The sequence below is a fragment of the Ixodes scapularis genome, unplaced genomic scaffold (genome assembly GCF_016920785.2).
Source record: "Ixodes scapularis isolate PalLabHiFi unplaced genomic scaffold, ASM1692078v2 PGA_scaffold4__175_contigs__length_147842914, whole genome shotgun sequence".
NCBI classification, from domain to species: domain Eukaryota; kingdom Metazoa; phylum Arthropoda; class Arachnida; order Ixodida; family Ixodidae; genus Ixodes; species Ixodes scapularis.
The window spans coordinates 101334285-101351635 of record NW_024609879.1 but is presented as its reverse complement, the minus strand read 5'-3'; the positions used below and the strand labels follow the sequence as shown (position 1 = coordinate 101351635).

General features: G+C 43.9%; 1 protein-coding gene across 1 annotated transcript in view; it reads left to right on the top strand.

Moving 5' to 3' along the window:
- Positions 1-17351, top strand: part of LOC8034784 (kinesin-like protein KIF16B) — a 65856-nt gene that overhangs the window by 32635 nt on the left and 15870 nt on the right. Inside the window, exons 21-29 of the mRNA XM_029986693.3 lie at positions 595-680; positions 3286-3333; positions 4090-4246; positions 6866-6958; positions 8469-8576; positions 9060-9233; positions 13064-13381; positions 15389-15635; positions 16833-17088. Of these exons, the coding sequence (XP_029842553.2) occupies positions 595-680; positions 3286-3333; positions 4090-4246; positions 6866-6958; positions 8469-8576; positions 9060-9233; positions 13064-13381; positions 15389-15635; positions 16833-17088 (1487 nt within the window). The remainder of the gene's footprint in view (positions 1-594; positions 681-3285; positions 3334-4089; positions 4247-6865; positions 6959-8468; positions 8577-9059; positions 9234-13063; positions 13382-15388; positions 15636-16832; positions 17089-17351) is intronic.

Genomic DNA, 17351 nt, shown 5'->3' with positions numbered 1-17351 from the left:
AGCTTATAAATTAATGAGTGAAAGCTTGGAAACAACCATCATGAGCTTAGCTGGGTTTTCATTTAAGCTTGGTGCAACAGTAGTGAAAGGCTTGGAAAAACTATTCGATGTTCAATTAGAAAATATTTGGCCAAAACCACTACTTGTTTCGAATTTTCGCTTCAAATTCAAAAGCCACTATTCGCACATGACTACTCATACCCATTTTTACACTTGTGTTTTATATTTTTTGTTAAAATGCAACTTTAAAATTGGTTGCAATATCTTTGCCAGATGCAACGTTTTTCTGAATCTCCGTAAGTTTCTGCCTCTCTTGCTGTTACACTTGTGGTTGGGCTGTTGAATCGTCTCTACTACTGCATATCGCTAAATGTACTTCATCGTAAGCAAAAAATTTATGATACTATTTTTTTGCATGTCAAGCACTTTGCCGTGGCCTGTAATTCTGATAATCATGCTTTACAGCTCGCTCCTTTTTAATTGTTTTTTTTATTATTTTTATTTTACTTGGAGCTGGTAGCCTTTTAGGTAATAAAAGGTCTGGGAGACGCGGGCACAGGTAATTAAATTCGTTGTCGTCCATTTCTACCGCAGTCAACGGTGAATCTGTCCCACCTCTCATTCCTGAGCCGTTCGGCCTGTGACATGACGAAGAGCACCGAGAGCATCTGGGGAAGCGGGTAAGTACCCGTGCTTTGATTCCGCATTACTTATTTCATCGGGACACTTCAATAATTGCAGCCAGGCACCAGCTCATAAAAACCTCATATTGTTCGAAGCCACCGTGCAATGGTACTTTGGTGGCAGCGATACATGATGCACAGTGACTGCCAGTTGTAAGAATTGGCAGCTATTTCTTACTATTTGTGGGAAGTGGCTTCTGTCTGGTTCAGCAGGTAACTAACTCGCTCTTTAGGGGTTTGTTAACTTTTGAGGCTGCTGTTACAATAAAAAGTGCTCTGTTGTCTTCTCATGCAACAAGTGCGCACAATTACGGCTTAAAAAATTGTACAGGATTTCGTTCACCGCAAGAATAAACTGCGTCGCCGAACGCTCAGTCTCTGCCGAAGTGCAGCGCAAGTGGTTCGGACCAGATGCCAAAGTTCCAGAATTAACCTTTTTCTTACTCAAAAGTTATTAGCGATTTTTTTTATACTTTCAAGGGGAAACTGGGGCCTGTTTTCGGTAGCTGATGCCATAAATCTCCACGTATTCATGGGCCTTTTGTCAGCCGCCATTTTTTTATTAAAAATTTTAAGAAAATTGTTTATAACTTTTAAATAAGGTAACAGCAAGCTCTGAAACTTTAGCATTTGATCCTGACTGCCAGTGCTACATTTGCGTGGCGAGTGAGCATCCAGCAATACATATTTAAAGGTAAACATTTGACAGAGATCTGTCTGGTTGGGAGTAATTAATATTAAAAAATTCGAACACCAACCAAGCCGTTCTGTAGGGACCCAACGTTTCAAGGCCAATTCGGCCTCTTCTTCAGGGGCGACTACGGCTATGGCCGTTGAGGAGCAGCGTCCTTTTCTTTTTCTTCTACGCGGTGTGTGTCTGGCTCTGGTCTTCTTCTTTACGGCTCTGCCTTTTTCAATAATGTGACGAAGCCCATTCACATAGGCGGATGGTAAAGCCCCTAGAGATCTGTTGATGTTCTGTGGCGTTGTTTGAATGTGCCATGATTCTAGGAACAGTCTTTTTCGAGGATTTGTCTCAACGTCAACGATGCATGCGTTGTCGAAGTCAATGCGATGGTCCTTGACGTCGCAGTGCTCAGCGACCGCGCTACGCTCGTGATCGAACTTGCGCACGTCGTTTTTATGTTGACGGATTCTCTCCCTAAAGTTCTTCGTTTCGCCGATGTATGAGGCCGCGCAAACCCCGCACGGAATCTTATATACAACGCCTTGGGCCCTTTCTTTAGCAGGGCGATCTTTTGGGCGTGGCATGAGTCGTCCAAGGGTAGACACAGGTTTGTGCGCAAATTGGATACCCTCTTTCGCAAGCACACGGGCCAGTGCCTCGCTTGTTCCGTTGATGTAGGGAACCCTTGGACGACTCATGCCACGCCCAAAAGATCGCCCTGCTAAAGAAAGGGCCCAAGGCGTTGTATATAAGATTCCGTGCGGGGTTTGCGCGGCCTCATACATCGGCGAAACATAGAACTTTAGGGAGAGAATCCGTCAACATAAAAACGACGTGCGCAAGTTCGATCACGAGCGTAGCGCGGTCGCTGAGCACTGCGACGTCAAGGACCATCGCATTGACTTCGACAACGGATGCATCGTTGACGTTGAGACAAATCCTCGAAAAAGACTGTTCCTAGAATCATGGCACATTCAAACAACGCCACAGAACATCAACAGATCTCTAGGGGCTTTACCATCCGCCTATGTGAATGGGCTTCGTCACATTATTGAAAAAGGCAGAGCCGTAGAAGAAGAAGACCAGAGCCAGACACACGCCGCGTAGAAGAAAAAGAAAAGGACGCTGCTCCTCAACGGCCATAGCCGTAGTCGCCCCTGAAGAAGAGGCCGAATTGGCCTTGAAACCGTTGGGTCCCTACAGAAGGGCTTCGTTGGTGTTCAAATTTTTTAATAGCAATACATATGTATATCGCCGTTAAAGGTTAACTTAAGATATAAACCTAACCCCCCCACACACAAATTCTGACTAATAAAAAAAGCTTTTCTTTCATTTATATTTTTTTAGGTACTTATTTTTGAGATACTTTTTAGATACTTTTTTTTTTAATGTTTATTTTTGAAAAGGTCGACTTGTATGCAGCGATATGTGGTAGCTTACTTTTTTTTTAGGAAAAAACCGTGTTTTCTTTTCAATTGAGGTGTGAGGCTCTAAGCCGCATTTGATACTTTGGCTACGTGAGTAGACTCTCACTCGGGAAGCAGGAACTGTTCTTGGTATTAGACTCGGGCAGCAATGTTAAAGTGTTACTAACGGTATTCAAAAATGAAATCTGCCGTCAAGGGGTACGTTGAAACACCACTTCAGAAAAGTATTCATTATCAATGTCCTGCAATAGAATATCCTTTTAAAATGTATTGTACGTAACATAATGGGATTTTCTTAATCTAATGGGATTCTAAGTTTCTGGGTTCTGGAATGAGTCTTCGCCTGTCATTGAGGATCCTTGAGAAGACTAAAAATTTGTTTCAGGGATCTTTTGCAGCCCTTATTTCTGATGAAATGCTTTTATTGCACCTGAAAGTACAGTTGGACATAGTTGTGGTTATTAGAGGGTGTTTATAATTGCTGCAGGTTTGAGCCACAGGATGATGCTGGTGACAACAAGGCGGAGGATGCAAGGTATTTGGTCATCTCATATTATTTTACTCCCTGAGAAGCCTCACTTTTAAGGTTTGCTTCGAACAATGTCAATAGTAACTAAAATACAAATGTTTTTCGATAATTTAGGGTCGAAGGAAAGGAGATCCATTTAAACATGGCATTAAATTCCATTTCTTAGTTCCTGTAACATACACAGGTGGCATTACAGGGGACAACACTTAGTTGAACAAACTTGCAAACAGAATCGGGCTTGAAAAACTAAAAGGAAAAGCATGTGGCATGAAACACAATCAGTGTTGACATTCTGTACCACAAATAGAAATCAATGACAAGTGCTTTCAAAAGTCTTTGAGTTATCGGTCATGGTGTCACGTGGTATCATGACGTCACGTCACGGTATCCTACAACGAGGTTACATGATATGATGCAAGGTCATGTTATACCACGACTTGACACTCTAGAACAATCGCTTGTGCTAACTTGCCTTGCCAAAGGGTGTGCACGAACCGACAAACAAATTTGTGGGAGTAGTGCATTTCACTAAAGCATCTCGTGCTTTAAAACATCAAGAGCTTAGTCCAGAGCTGTACCAAAGCGGATCGGGTAAGAACCGTTCAGTTGTTGAGAGGTAAAACATTTCCAGCGAATAAGTTTATGCGGTGGAAAAGGTAGACCACAACAAATTTCTCGGACCCTGTCGTTAAGAGTGGCGAGAGTCCGTTTCTTCTTTCCCGCGCTGGCCCTTCCAAGTTTGGTGTGGGTTGTCGAATGCAGAAACCATTCCGAGCACGTTGCAAACCACGTGGGGGAGGAGACGAGCGCCCACTGGAGGAAGGAGCAGGAGAATGTGGAGAAGCAGCTGTGCATCAAGAGGGAGGAGCTAAGGCAGCTCAAGCAGGAGACCGAGACCCTCAAGAAGATGGCCGACGAGGTGGGGAGCACATTCGGTCGACCATCCGCCATTCTACTAGCAAACTTTAGCCGGGGGTGGGCAAGATGCCAATTTTATTCTTGAAGGCCTATTCACACACTTGTGTTTGCTTCGGACCGAGTCCTTGTGATCTCTTACGACGACAGAACACACTGGTACGCTGGTGCCATTTATGAGCTTACCCTGGATTTGTATTTCACTAGAGCAAAGGTCTTGCGGTATTTGCAATGTCAAATCTATGTGCTCTCTATGTGAAATGTTTCTTTTTTAACGGTGTTAGAAGTCTTTCGAGCCAAAAAAAGAATGTATGATGTGCAAAAAAAAAAGGGGAATTATGCGGAAATGCCAAGTGTTCCACGGCTGCCTGATAGATGACGCCAGTAAGCTCTCATCGTAAGAGGTTTTAAGGGGAGACACTGGCTAGAGGTTTAACTTCTGAACTGCTCAAGTGATTGGTAAGGAATTTGCAGGGGAGAGTTAACATCAGATGTAGGTGCACTGTGCAAACTTTCAGCTTTCTAGAGCAACTTTACATACCTGCATAAGAAGATCTTGTTACTCTTCGTTAAGAAATCTATGATATACACAAATGAAGCTATTAAGCACCATTTTTTTTTTTGCTTGAATATAAAGGGGGGGATGTGGGGCTTGGGGCTATCTAGTTTTTCAAACTCAAATATAAATATTTCAGAAAGAGTGGTTACCTTAAAATGGGGGGAGGGGGTGAGGTGCATATTTGTCCTATCTCAATTCATGAAAATATAGTTTTTTTTTCAATGAGCACTTCAACTTAACGCAAAATAAAGTACCTACCTAGATAGCCCGATTCCCGAGTAAATTTCAGTTCAGAAACATCTTGATTGTGGTATCAGAATACTTTTACCTTTGAACAAGAGATTCCTCTGTATGAAATTTGCAGCAAAAAGGGAAACTGCGAAAATTGCATTCAAACATTAAACTCCTTTACTTTGTTACTGTCTCACAGTGTGATGAAAATATTTTATATCAATGTAACTATTTGGCTTATGGTTATCAAATTTAGTGTAAGGGTGTATTTAGTTTCTAAAACCGAAAACCTTAAAATTGAAAAATTAAATTTAAAAAAAAAAAATTTGAAATTTAGGTTTATGTTCCTCTTTAAGGAATAAAGTCATAAAGTGACAATGAAGACACTTCCGAGTGTCTTCTAAAAAGGAGAAATTGTTACTTTCCTATGATGGGAGTAGCCCACCCAATTTTTTCCAGGATTCTGAGGCGGATGTCACATTTGCTCGAGTAATAGACGCACTGTTTGCGAACAAGGTCCGCACGTCTAATTGGGTGCGGCGAGTGCGTGCATACCGCCGACTGTTGCTTTCTGCTTCAAAAGAATCTAGCAAATAAGGATGTCGAGAAAATGAAAGTTCTTCTGATTTGTAATCTGTGTAGGTAGCGTCTTTGCGTTAGGACGTCATTCCTGTCCCAAAGGTCGCCGGGTCACGACAATTGGTATGACATGCTTCGCAGGAAAGTGTATTCACAGGCTTTGTTCATAACTGGCATGTATGTTACTTGAAGACTCGAGGTATCTTTCTCAATACAGCGCTTGAAGACTAAATTCATTTTCATAACAAGAAAAAAGAAAGTTTTGTGCCTGGTTCATACGCCGTGCGAAGTAGTTCTTACAAGATTTGGTTGTCGGAGGAAAGACCTGATGGTTTCAGTGTTTGAAACGTGTACATTGTGATAACATATCTAAATCTTAAATGCACATACATATATCTTAATTATCTACATAAAGGGAAAATTTAGTAATGCTTGGTGAGGGGCCGAATTTTTCTTTACTACGGTTCTTGAGGTGAAAACAGGTATAGTGGATGTCATCAATACTTCTGCTGAGAGTTCAAGAGAGATAGGAAAGAAATGAATGTCGCTTTTAATAGAGGTGGCATTTAGTGTCCAATAAATCTTCGGCGTTCCCTTCAGGGGGGCTGCTGAAGGCTGTCATGAAATAAGAATAAGCGGCACCTTATTATTTCCCGCTTGTCTTTGCTCCCATTTAATGCACGTGATATATGCTTGTCTTTGCTGAATATCGCTGCTTAAGAGCAGCTCACTTGTGTGTATGGTGGGTGAGGCAATAAAAACATGTCTTCCTTCAGGGAGACATGTTTTTATGTACTAGTAATGTCACTATACTACTAATTTGCAGCTGGATAACTTGTGACCATTGTCTCGTTAGCGAGCAGATTGTCTCTACACCAAACTTGGGTGAACCAAATGTGCAATATTTTCTATGTAACTATTTTCCTGCCTTGGCTCATAACGCACGGCTTAACTGACCTGTCTTTGCCCTGCCACTAACTTTAAAATATAAGCGTATGAGTGGGTAATTCGCTTCCGCGAGTGAGTTTCGGCCACGTAGCTTATTTTTACAATTCCTGAAAGTTAAACTTCTGCACGTCGATCACTATCAGTTGTTCTAACATAACGGGGATTATCTTTGCCATGTGTTTGTTTATTTCTTACATTGGGTTTTGCTAATATGCAGTATGTGTATGTAGTGTTTCCAGTGGATCAGAATAAGGCAGCAGAGCATGTTTGTTCACATTTTGAGGGAATTGTCGATGCATCTGTCAGGCTCACAAACGTGCAGAGGAGGAGCAAGCCAAATTGGAAACGGTCACGGAAGAACTACGCAGACATCTGGAGCAACAAGTCAGTCAGGAAAAGGTAAGGCCATAAGTGATTGTCCTTTCATATATTGTTTTACTCTCTTGGTAGGGCAAATTAGTTTAATTTGTTGGAGGACAAGTGATTGGTCTACTGATTGCTTTCTTGTTTTGTATAGTGGCTTGTCAAGCATACCTTTTAAAGCCATCTTTCTTCCTGTATGATTGGTCAGACAGGCAGGAAATTATCCATTTAACTCTTAGTTTTTCTGAAAACTCCCCAAAAATCTGATGTACGTAAGTTTCAAATGCCACATCTGAGCTTTTCAGCACACTTGGGTCTGAATAATTTGGCCGTCATGATTTTTATTGATACGGAATGCTCTGCCTGGTGCATACAAGCCATCCAAAGGTACTTGGATATTATTTTAAATGGGAACACTATTTAATACTTTGAGTGGGTATTTAAGTATATATTGTGTCAAGGCGGTTGGGAGATGATTACTTATTTCATTATGCGGATAAAAGCAACATAGCAAAATATCACCGGAATTAATAAACAAATGGTGGCAAACTAGATGGCAAAAAGGATGGAGGGATACGACTGAGTAAAACCTTTTATTGTTAGCAATGCTATCTTTAAATTTCTTACAATCTGTAAGATCTTGCCTAGGGGAGAATATAGTAGAGGTACAGTAGACTCTCATTAATTCAAACTTCAGGAAGCCACGTTTTTTGTTTGAATTATCAGAAGTTTGAATTATGAGAAATTCATCTAAATATGACACAAGATAAAATTATGATTTATCATAGGAGTGGCTACGCATACAAAGCAAGTACTCGATGAGTTCCTCTACATGGGCCTACTGATCATAAGCGGATATGCCACACAAGAAACGTTTGTGAAATGTGTGACATAAGTTTATTTATTGCTCGAAAATGTTTATTGTGAACTGTTTAGACAGCACATGAGAACTCAAAACAAAATAAAGTTTGTTCATCAGGCCAAAAATTTGTCTAATGTGAACTATTAAGAGGGGACACATGAGCAATGAAACCGGGCACCGCACGGCAGCTTTCATAGCAACTTGCACGGATGCAATGACATGGACCATCACAGCGTCTGCGCAAGTTGCTAGGAAAATTTCTGTGTGGTGCCAATTTTTATAGCTAAGGGTGCGCACTGCTTGAGCCCCCTTGAGTGTGCTTCTCACTGAGCACTGGTACATTGTGGAGAAGCAACACCTGCAGAAGCAAGCTTTGCAGGTGTTGTCTCTCTTCAGTGCACCGGTGCTGGGAAAGAAGCGCACCCCATGGGGCCGCAAGTACAAAAAGTATGCATTACATGAAAATGCTGTTCGCATTAAGTGGCTTAGGAACATATTAAAACCATAGCGGGACAACCAAAATTTTGAAATTTGTTTGAATTAACCAGTAGTATGAAATACCCTTGTTTGAATTAACAAACCTACTGTACTTGCTAGAATTTTTTTTTTTTTTTTTGCATGGGAACATGTGTGTTTTTGATTTGAAGGGCTGCTCTTTTTCTTGTTGGATTTTTTTTATTTTAGGGTTCTACATCAAGGATTATTCAGCTTCAGCAAGAACTACGCTACCTGACGGCAAAGGAACAGGAAGTTCGCGAGAATTTTGAACAACTCAAGAACAGACTTCAGCAGGTGCTCCTTTGCTACATCACTCTTTGGATGGAGCCCATCAATCTGATGGTGCTCATCACTGATGGAGTTAATTGCCCTGAAATATGATGCCCTCTTTAAAGATGTATAGCACAAAGAAAAACCACTGACAGAAAGATTGCACCAAAGCACTGACTCAAAGAAAGTTGAAAGACGAAATGTGTCAGTACTTTGTCCCTGTCATCATCAGGGAAAGTGACAAAACCGCTAGCAAGCAGGAATCATTGATGATAGTGAGGCATCTTGCATGAATCATCTAGTGTTGCATTTTTTATGTCTCAGAATCGATTTTTCTGGTATTTATGCTAGGTGTCATGTCAATAACCTTTAATTTAAGGTCAGCATTGTGGTGTGTTCTATCTGTCCGTGTTTTGTCTTTCACACAGTGCGTCTTTAGGTATGGGAGAAGCAAACATAGTACTTCTTGTGTTGTGATTCTTACTATAACTTTTCTTTGTTTTCTAGGAACGTGTATTTGTGCTGAGCAAGATGGAAACGGAGCAGTCTCGGCTCTACGACGAGATCAAGAGTCTCGAAATGAAGGAACTGGACCTGAAAGAGGCCATTGCTCTGCACCGCAATGAGCTGCTCAGGGTTGAGGAGGAAGTGAGCGCAAAAAAGGAAGAACTCTCCACTCAGGTCAGGCAGATTTTTTTTTTTTAGAGCGCAGCTCTTAGGTGTTTGTTTCCAGCTTGAGCGGCGTCGGCGTAACCGTGAGGTCACGTAACTTTCGTGAGGTCACATGACCCCGGTGACGTCACGTGACCTGACCCCCGTGAGGTCACGTGATCCCTTTGAGGTCACGTGATCCCCTTGAGGTCACGTGATCCCCTTGAGGTCACGTGATCCCCTTGAGGTCACGTGATCCCGCGAGGTCACGTGATCCCCGCGAGGTCACGTGATCCCCGCGAGGTCACGTGATCCCGCGAGGTCACGTGATCCCCGCGAGGTCACGTGACCCCCGCGAGGTCACGTGACCCCCGTGACGTCATGAAGGTCACATGACCTCACGGTTACACCGACGGCGACGCCGCTCGGAGAAAGGAGTAGTAGATAGGATGAGGAGGAGGGAGGAGGGGTATATGCTCCCCTCAGTACCCTTCCCTCCGCCTCCTCAAGAGCTGCGCTCTAATTCGGTGTTACAGGGGGTTGTAAGCGACTTTCATTTTTAGTAAAACATATAAAATAGCGCAACAGAAACAAGGACAAGAAGTAAACAGGACAGGCGCTAACCAAAACTCTGTAGTTTGCGCGGCTAGACGTCGAAAGGAACGAAAGTTGCCCTCAGCCACACAGTCAGTGTAATACGTGTAGCACAGGACACGCAACAGGTCATAGAAGAGCCGGACTTGGCGCCAGAGTTCAGACCTCAGTATCTTGGAAATCCGCTTGACGTGGCCGAAGGACGGTCTGACGAATCCAAAAAACATAGATACTTCCGCGGGTACCAGTCCTTTCCTCAAGCAAAACGAGATGAGTCTTGCACGACAAGTAGCAAAGGCGATATGGCTGACCAGACACGAAGCTGATTCACTAAACGTAGAACATAAAAAAGGGCCCACTGTAGAAGAAATATAGTTTAGTAAGGTACGTTGTTGGGCTAGTTGGTTCATCTTAGTAAAACATATAAAATAGCGCAACAGAAACAAGGACAAGAAGTAAAGAGGACAGGCGCTAACCAAAACTCTGTAGTTTGCGCGGCTAGACGTCGAAAGGAACGAAAGTTGCCCTCAGCCACACAGTCAGTGTAATACGTGTAGCACAGGACACGCAACAGGTCATAGAAGAGCCGGACTTGGCGCCAGAGCTCAGACCTCACTATCTTGGAAATCCGCTTGACGTGGCCGAAGGACGGTCTGACGAATCCAAAAAAAGAATCAAAAAAAAAAAAAGATGAACCAACTAGCCCAACAACGTACCTTACTAAACTATATTTCTTCTACAGTGGGCCCTTTTTTATGTTCTACGTTTAGTGAATCAGCTTCGTGTCTGGTCAGCCATATCGCCTTTGCTACTTGTCGTGCAAGACTCATCTCGTTTTGCTTGAGGAAAGGACTGGTACCCGCGGAAGTATCTATGTTTTTTGGATTCGTCAGACCGTCCTTCGGCCACGTCAAGCGGATTTCCAAGATACTGAGGTCTGAACTCTGGCGCCAAGTCCGGCTCTTCTATGACCTGTTGCGTGTCCTGTGCTACACGTATTACACTGACTGTGTGGCTGAGGGCAACTTTCGTTCCTTTCGACGTCTAGCCGCGCAAACTACAGAGTTTTGGTTAGCGCCTGTCCTGTTTACTTCTTGCCCTTGTTTCTGTTGCGCTATTTTATATGTTTTACTAAGATGAACCAACTAGCCCAACAACGTACCTTACTAAACTATATTTCATTTTTATGTTATCCTATTTGCTCATTTCTAATGCTCACCTTCTTTTAAAAAAAGATGTCACAAACAGCTTGTGTCTTATAATGGGATACAAAACCAAAATAGGGGACATGTTAGAATAATTATTCTTGGGTATAAAAACAGGGCGCACATTAGGATGGGGTCTGGGAATGCCTGAGAGGCATTTTTCATCTGTCCTAATTGAACCTGAGACTTGGTATGTTTGGGTTCTGCTGTAGGCTTAACACTTTTGGCCATAGAAGTTTTCATTGTCAAGAAAGAATAAAAGCTGACTCACTTGCACATGCAGTTTCCTTAAGTGCTTGTGATCGGAAGGAGTTAGAAAAAAAAAGGGTGTGAAAGCTGCAATTTTTGAGGAAGTATGGAATGTTGTCAAAAGCAACTGAGGGTCAAAATGGTGAAGAAAAATGACTGGAATCGACTTTACTGAGCCGAGCACATTTCTAATGCAATGTTTTAATATGAATCTTAAAGAGCTGCTAATAAAGTGCTTATGCATGCAGGTGAACATCGAGGCACAAAAATCAAGAAAATGACACATGAAACACCACTATAATGAGGCTCAACTAAATCATGCTGTAAGAGCCTCAGTAAAAAAGAAAATAATAATAACACAATTTTTAATTAGTTTGTCATAATTACACACGTAACGCAAAAACCAGATGGCCTTCTAATATTGCAGTGAATGTGCTAAAAACAGAAAATTCATGTTTTCCTAAAACCTTTGACATCTGTAAATAACTTCTCGTACAGAAAGTTCCTAGTTAAAAGGCCCGTCTCATGCTTCTTACGAGTACTGGCCTTTTTTTTAACTGTCATTTGTGGATCTGTGTGACCTTTAAGGCTTTTGTAAGCGAAGGGCAGTGCACCGCAGCAGAGTGAACTGAAGGACGCCATATTGTACCTACAAAATATGCTTCGTCATGCGTGTCGTTTTCCTTGCTTGTAAATGAAGGAATAGAAGAGAGACCATTAGTCAGATGGCCTCCAAAAATTGGTTTCAGAAGTGGGGTGGGTCTCATGCCAAAGGAGACACGGCAATTTTTCATGTCTGGGATATGTGTAAAGAAATTAATTTAAATAAAGATGCCTCTGAACTAAAAGATTGAAAAAAAATTAATTTTATTTTTGCTGATACCATGCTCTAAATTTCTGGAATTTGCATGAATTGCAGATAGTTTAAAAAAACACACAAAAATGAAAAACGGAACGGTTGTGTACCACACAAAGTTAGGTGGGTGCCTAATTACTTAATAATATGTCCTATCTTACACTAAAATACAAACATTGAAAGACGCCATTTTGGGTCCAAATATGAGCTCTAAATAGAGACTTTAGGAGATTTTTTTATTTTTTTAGTCAACTTGGATTTGAGTGTTAGCTGCAATATTTTTTTTTTATTTTTTCTCATAGGACTTATTGAATTGCATCTGTTAAATTTTCAAAGCCTCATTTTGTTGCATTTTAATTAAATGACAAATTCACCAGTTCACGCAGAAACGGCCATATTGAGAGCTACAAAAAGCAATATGGACAGTGGTGCCCAGAACTTTTAAAGTAGCCAAAAGTTCAAACCATCTCATCCGTTTAACATATAAAAATAATGAGAAAAGTACTTTTTTGTTGTTGCTTAGAAATTATTTTTCAAAGGTGAGCCTCTCCAACCATGTCTCCTGGTGCCCACCTCGTAGGCGACACACGCCGACGTTTGCTAGCGAGGTGTCAATGGTGCGAGACGCTGCAGCAAGGGCTTCAATGCTCTCTTGAGAACGCATTTTATTCAGTTACAGCGGACGTCATCCTTACTTCTATGCACTCGTATCCTCTTTGTGTTATGTAATGATACTGACGTCTTAATTTTGCCCTGCTTCTGCCCAGGTAATTGCCGACAAACGCAGGCCTGCATTGTTTGCTTCCCGAGTTTGGAAGTGCATACTGCGCTTTAGCCTTGTCTGTTGTATATCCAGATATAAAACCTATCCATACAGGATAGCTCTTCACCGCTGCCCTCGAGCCTGACCAATAAATCTGCCCCCGCTCAAAGGTAGCCTTTCCCTCAACCCACAGACGAGTCTCCTCCAAGGGGAGATCGACCTGCTGAGGGGGGAGCTGGACATCTCGGCCACGCAGGCGTCGGAAAACTGGCGCTCCCTGCTGTCGCTCATCTCGGGAGCACAGGCAGACCTCCCGTTGCCTCGGTGCACGGCACAGCTGGAGCGGATCGTGGAGAGCATCCGCCAGCAGCTGGCAGACAAGAAGCACGCCCAGCTGGCAGAAATCCACGACGAGCGGCAGAGCATCGCCGGCCAGATCGAGGCGCTCGGGGAGAAGCAGAAGCTGCTCAGGAGCTTCGCAGAGGAGTCGGAGGAGGCGCCCGCCGACAAGGTGCAGTGTTACGGCCGTCCGCAGCTGTGACTCTTAAAGACTCTCAAAGACTAGGCTCATTTCACTTCAAATGCGAGCGTCATAAAGGTGGGAAGCTTCTGGAGGCGACATGACGTCACCAAAGGTGATGCCAAAAGTGTGGAGGGGCACGCCCTCAACTGTGATCGAAACCAAGAGACGCTATCGAACGAAAAGGGGCCCTCGAAGGTGACCAAAACGATTGTTGGTGCCAAGTCGGTTCTCCTTTTCGTCCAATAGCATCTCTTGGTTTTGTCCATCGTTGGGGGTGTGTCCCTCTACACTTTTGGATTCACCTTTGATGGCATCATCACCTTTGATGGCATCACTTCTTACCTCTATGGCAAGCATAGTGCAAGCGACCAGAGCAAGCTCCGAGCTTTCAGAGTTTGCCGAGCACGCACGCTTGTGCTGTGCGAGCATTGTTTGAGGCAACGTGCTAGGGCCTGTAGCTTTGGCTTTGCTAGCGCTTAAAGTGAAACAAACTATTGACGGTTTTTATTAAATGTCTGAACCTACTTTCACGGCTTCATCTTTAGACTGCCAGGCACTGTAAATATCTGACTCGCCCAAGAAAGCTGGCGAGCGAACTTGCCGCCACAGCTTTCTGTTCTAGCTGCTAGGTGCCGTTGAGTTCGCAGAAGTCGCCCATAGTCGATTTTGAGGCCTGTTCACACATGCAGGGAGAGAGAGAGAGAGAGAGAACATGTATTTATTTAATGAAAGGTTCACTCGTCTATGGAAAGCGCTAGTTAAGTGAGAATTCAGTACTGAAGCCAGTGCTGACTTTAACATTGATGCAGCATTTGCTAATGCGGTGCTGATATAACAGGGGTGAGTGAGTTTAGTGGGGCTGTCTCGTGATGAGTAAATGAGTCAACACCATCGATGCTACCAGTCTTACATTTCTCTTATTTCTTTAAATGAAAGCAAAATAATCAAATTTGGGCATATTAGCAAATTTCCGGCCAATCATTGGAACGCCAATCACATAGTTTTTTTTTTGGTCATGCGCACGTTGCCAGTTGAAACGCTTCTTCCAAACACTCGGCGTTTGTTCTGTCTGCACTAACTTGGACACGAAGATAAATTCAACAGTCTTCGCGAGGCATACCTCAAAACTTTTTTGCACTAATCAAAATGTTTTAGATGGTTACATTTGCTGTTTTACGGTGGTAGCTGTTAGTGTCCCTTCCTGAAAAAAAAAAATGCTCATGTATGAATGCAAAACCCCACTTTAAAGCAGAGGCACTCCTCTCCCTCTCCCCCAGTTCCTCATGCACGGCAAGGCTCTCCCTCGTTCCCCCGTCCCTCCCCCCCCGTAGGCCGTCACTTTTCTCGCTTTAGCGACGCTCTCGCTTCCTCCCCCACCCACTTCACCCCTCCGGCTGCCGCTTCTGCGAAGTACCCACGTGGTCGCGCTGCGCGGGCACGCTCCCTCGCTTCCCCACTGCCACCACCCAGGTTCCGCTCTCGTGTACTCTGCGCACCTCTACAGGACGGCTCGCAACATACTTTTGTTTCTTCCATCTGAGGCGCAGTCACAGGCGCCCCTGTTCTAAAAAAAACATTTCAGCCAAAAGAAGCATGTGTCCATGTCCTTTTCAAACACACGCAAGATCTTGCACAATCGTTCCACCAAAGCACACATCTCCTCACACGCGAATCCTACATCAATTCCACTGAAAGCAAAGAACCCATTGCAAACATTGTACAGCAATGGCTGAAGGGAAATCTCTTTCAGCGAGCCTTTCCATAATACAGCAGCTACTGTCGCCAATCGCAGCGCACTTTGTGTGGTTGTTCGTTTTATTTATTGTTTACCTATTTGTGTTTTTATATTTTGTGCAGAATGTGTACGTTGTTCATATTTAAGAAAACTGTTAGTCACCAACTCTCACTGTTTATACAGGTATTGAAGAATAATAAACTGAAGCAAACAAATGTCTAAATCTGCCGCGCCGTAATCCCCCACTTGTCCTTGCGAAGGCGTCGGACAAGGAGTCTTGGGACAAGGACTCCTCGGACAAGGACTCTGAGGGGGAGGAGGTGAGCACTGTGGTGAAGGGGCGCCTGGCCTTTGTGGACGAGGAAGTGCGCAAGCTGCGGGAGGAGGAGAGCTCGCTTGGCCGCAAGGAGGAAGATGTGGAGGTGGGCTGGAGGCACAACCTGGACACACTGGACTCTCTGCTGCCCCTGCTCGAGTCCATGGTCGAGGACCTGGACAAGCTGGAAGGTGCGTCGGGTTGCGTGCCGATTCCCAAACATTTTTTTCCAGATTAGCGTGGTTCAAGCGTCGCCGAGCCACTCTCTGATATGTGGCTATGACCAGAAACGTTCCCACGGTTGTATCTTTTTTGTGAAATGTTGCTAAAGGGTCAATTATGTAATTTCCTCACTCCACTGAATACTGTTCATAATGAATCCTTAAAATGTATAGCCTATGCAATATGCATTCATTTTTTCTCTGTGCAGTAGTAGTCGCTGAAAATTTGAAAAAAAATAAGCTGTGTTCCAGTGTCGATTACATTCCGCCAAAGTTTATCATGGCCATGCGCGGGGGTTGGCAACGCGTGGGGCATGTACTGCTCCACGCGTCATCAGCCCCAGCGCGGTGGAGGGTGCCAAGGAGGATTCTCAGCCTGACGTAAAATCCTGAGCATGTGCCCATGTCACAATAAGGGCCCACCCGCTTTTTAAACATTTGAACACTAAGCTAACGACTTGTGAAGCACCCACCCTAGACTTCTGAGCCCACCATGCTAACTGAGGTGCTATCTCGTATCAGATGCTTCTCCTAGCACACCGATGCAAAGCTGTGAAGCTTGATGTGCTTGCGCCAATGTGATGCAGTGAAACATGACACTTGCACACGCTGGTGCATGGTTGTCAAGCTTGACGAGCATGCGCCAGTGCTATGCAACAAGCTTGACGCACGTGGATGAGTGCAAAGTGGTAAAGTCCACCCATCATGTGCCCTTTTCTGCATGTTATCACAGAATCTGTCTTATGGGTCGTTTCCTACGTGAAAATCATTATGAACGAACACTATGCTGGACGTGTTACACAGAAAAGAAAAGGTAAATAAATAAATAAAACATAAACATGAATTTTTTGTGTGGGGCACAATCTGTGCTCTCTAATCTTCATCAGCATGATCGAGCTTGTGTAATTTTTTTTGTCGGACCTAGCTAACATCTCAACCCCAGTTTTTCAAGGTTGCCTCCAAATGTTGAAATAGCCGACATTTTTGCGGTAGGTTCACGAGGAAATGTTGAAGGGAGCGGAGGTTTCTTGGCTGTTGTAGAGATACACACCAACCAGTCAGGCAAGCCACTGAAACAGTCGAAGAGAAGACATGTAAGGATTGCAGTTGAGACGCTATTAACGCAAATTGAAAACACCGATCATTCACCGTTACGGCATGGTGCAGGCTGCATCTTGGAAAAGGAGCAGGAGGTGGCGGAAGTGGAGTCCTCCATCCACCAGAGGGACTGCACGCTGAGGGATATGGCAAGTGAGGAGAAGGCGCTGGAGGAACAGCTGCGGAAGGTCGAGGAGCGCAAGGCGGACGCCGACGGGGAGCGCCAGGGGCTGCGGACGTCCCTCAACAGCCTCGACGACAAGGTGCTGCTCCTCAGCCAGCAGGAGAAAGACATCCTGGCCACCCTGGGCGAGCAGAGGCACAGGTGGGATCTTGAGCTTACTGTCAGCGAGTGTCAGTTTCGATTGCAAGGTTCAGTTGTACTTTCGTAACTCTAGCCTAAGTGGAGTCTTAAGATCAGTTCACACAGCACCGTCTGCTTACATTACATTATGTTATGGAAGCTTACATTTGCTTATGTTGGTGGAACATCCCTGCCGCATGTGAGGCAAGCAGTTCAAGAAGTAACCTTGCACACGATGTTCGAGGCACAGATGTTCCGGTGGGTGACTCGTAAAGTAAAAAAAC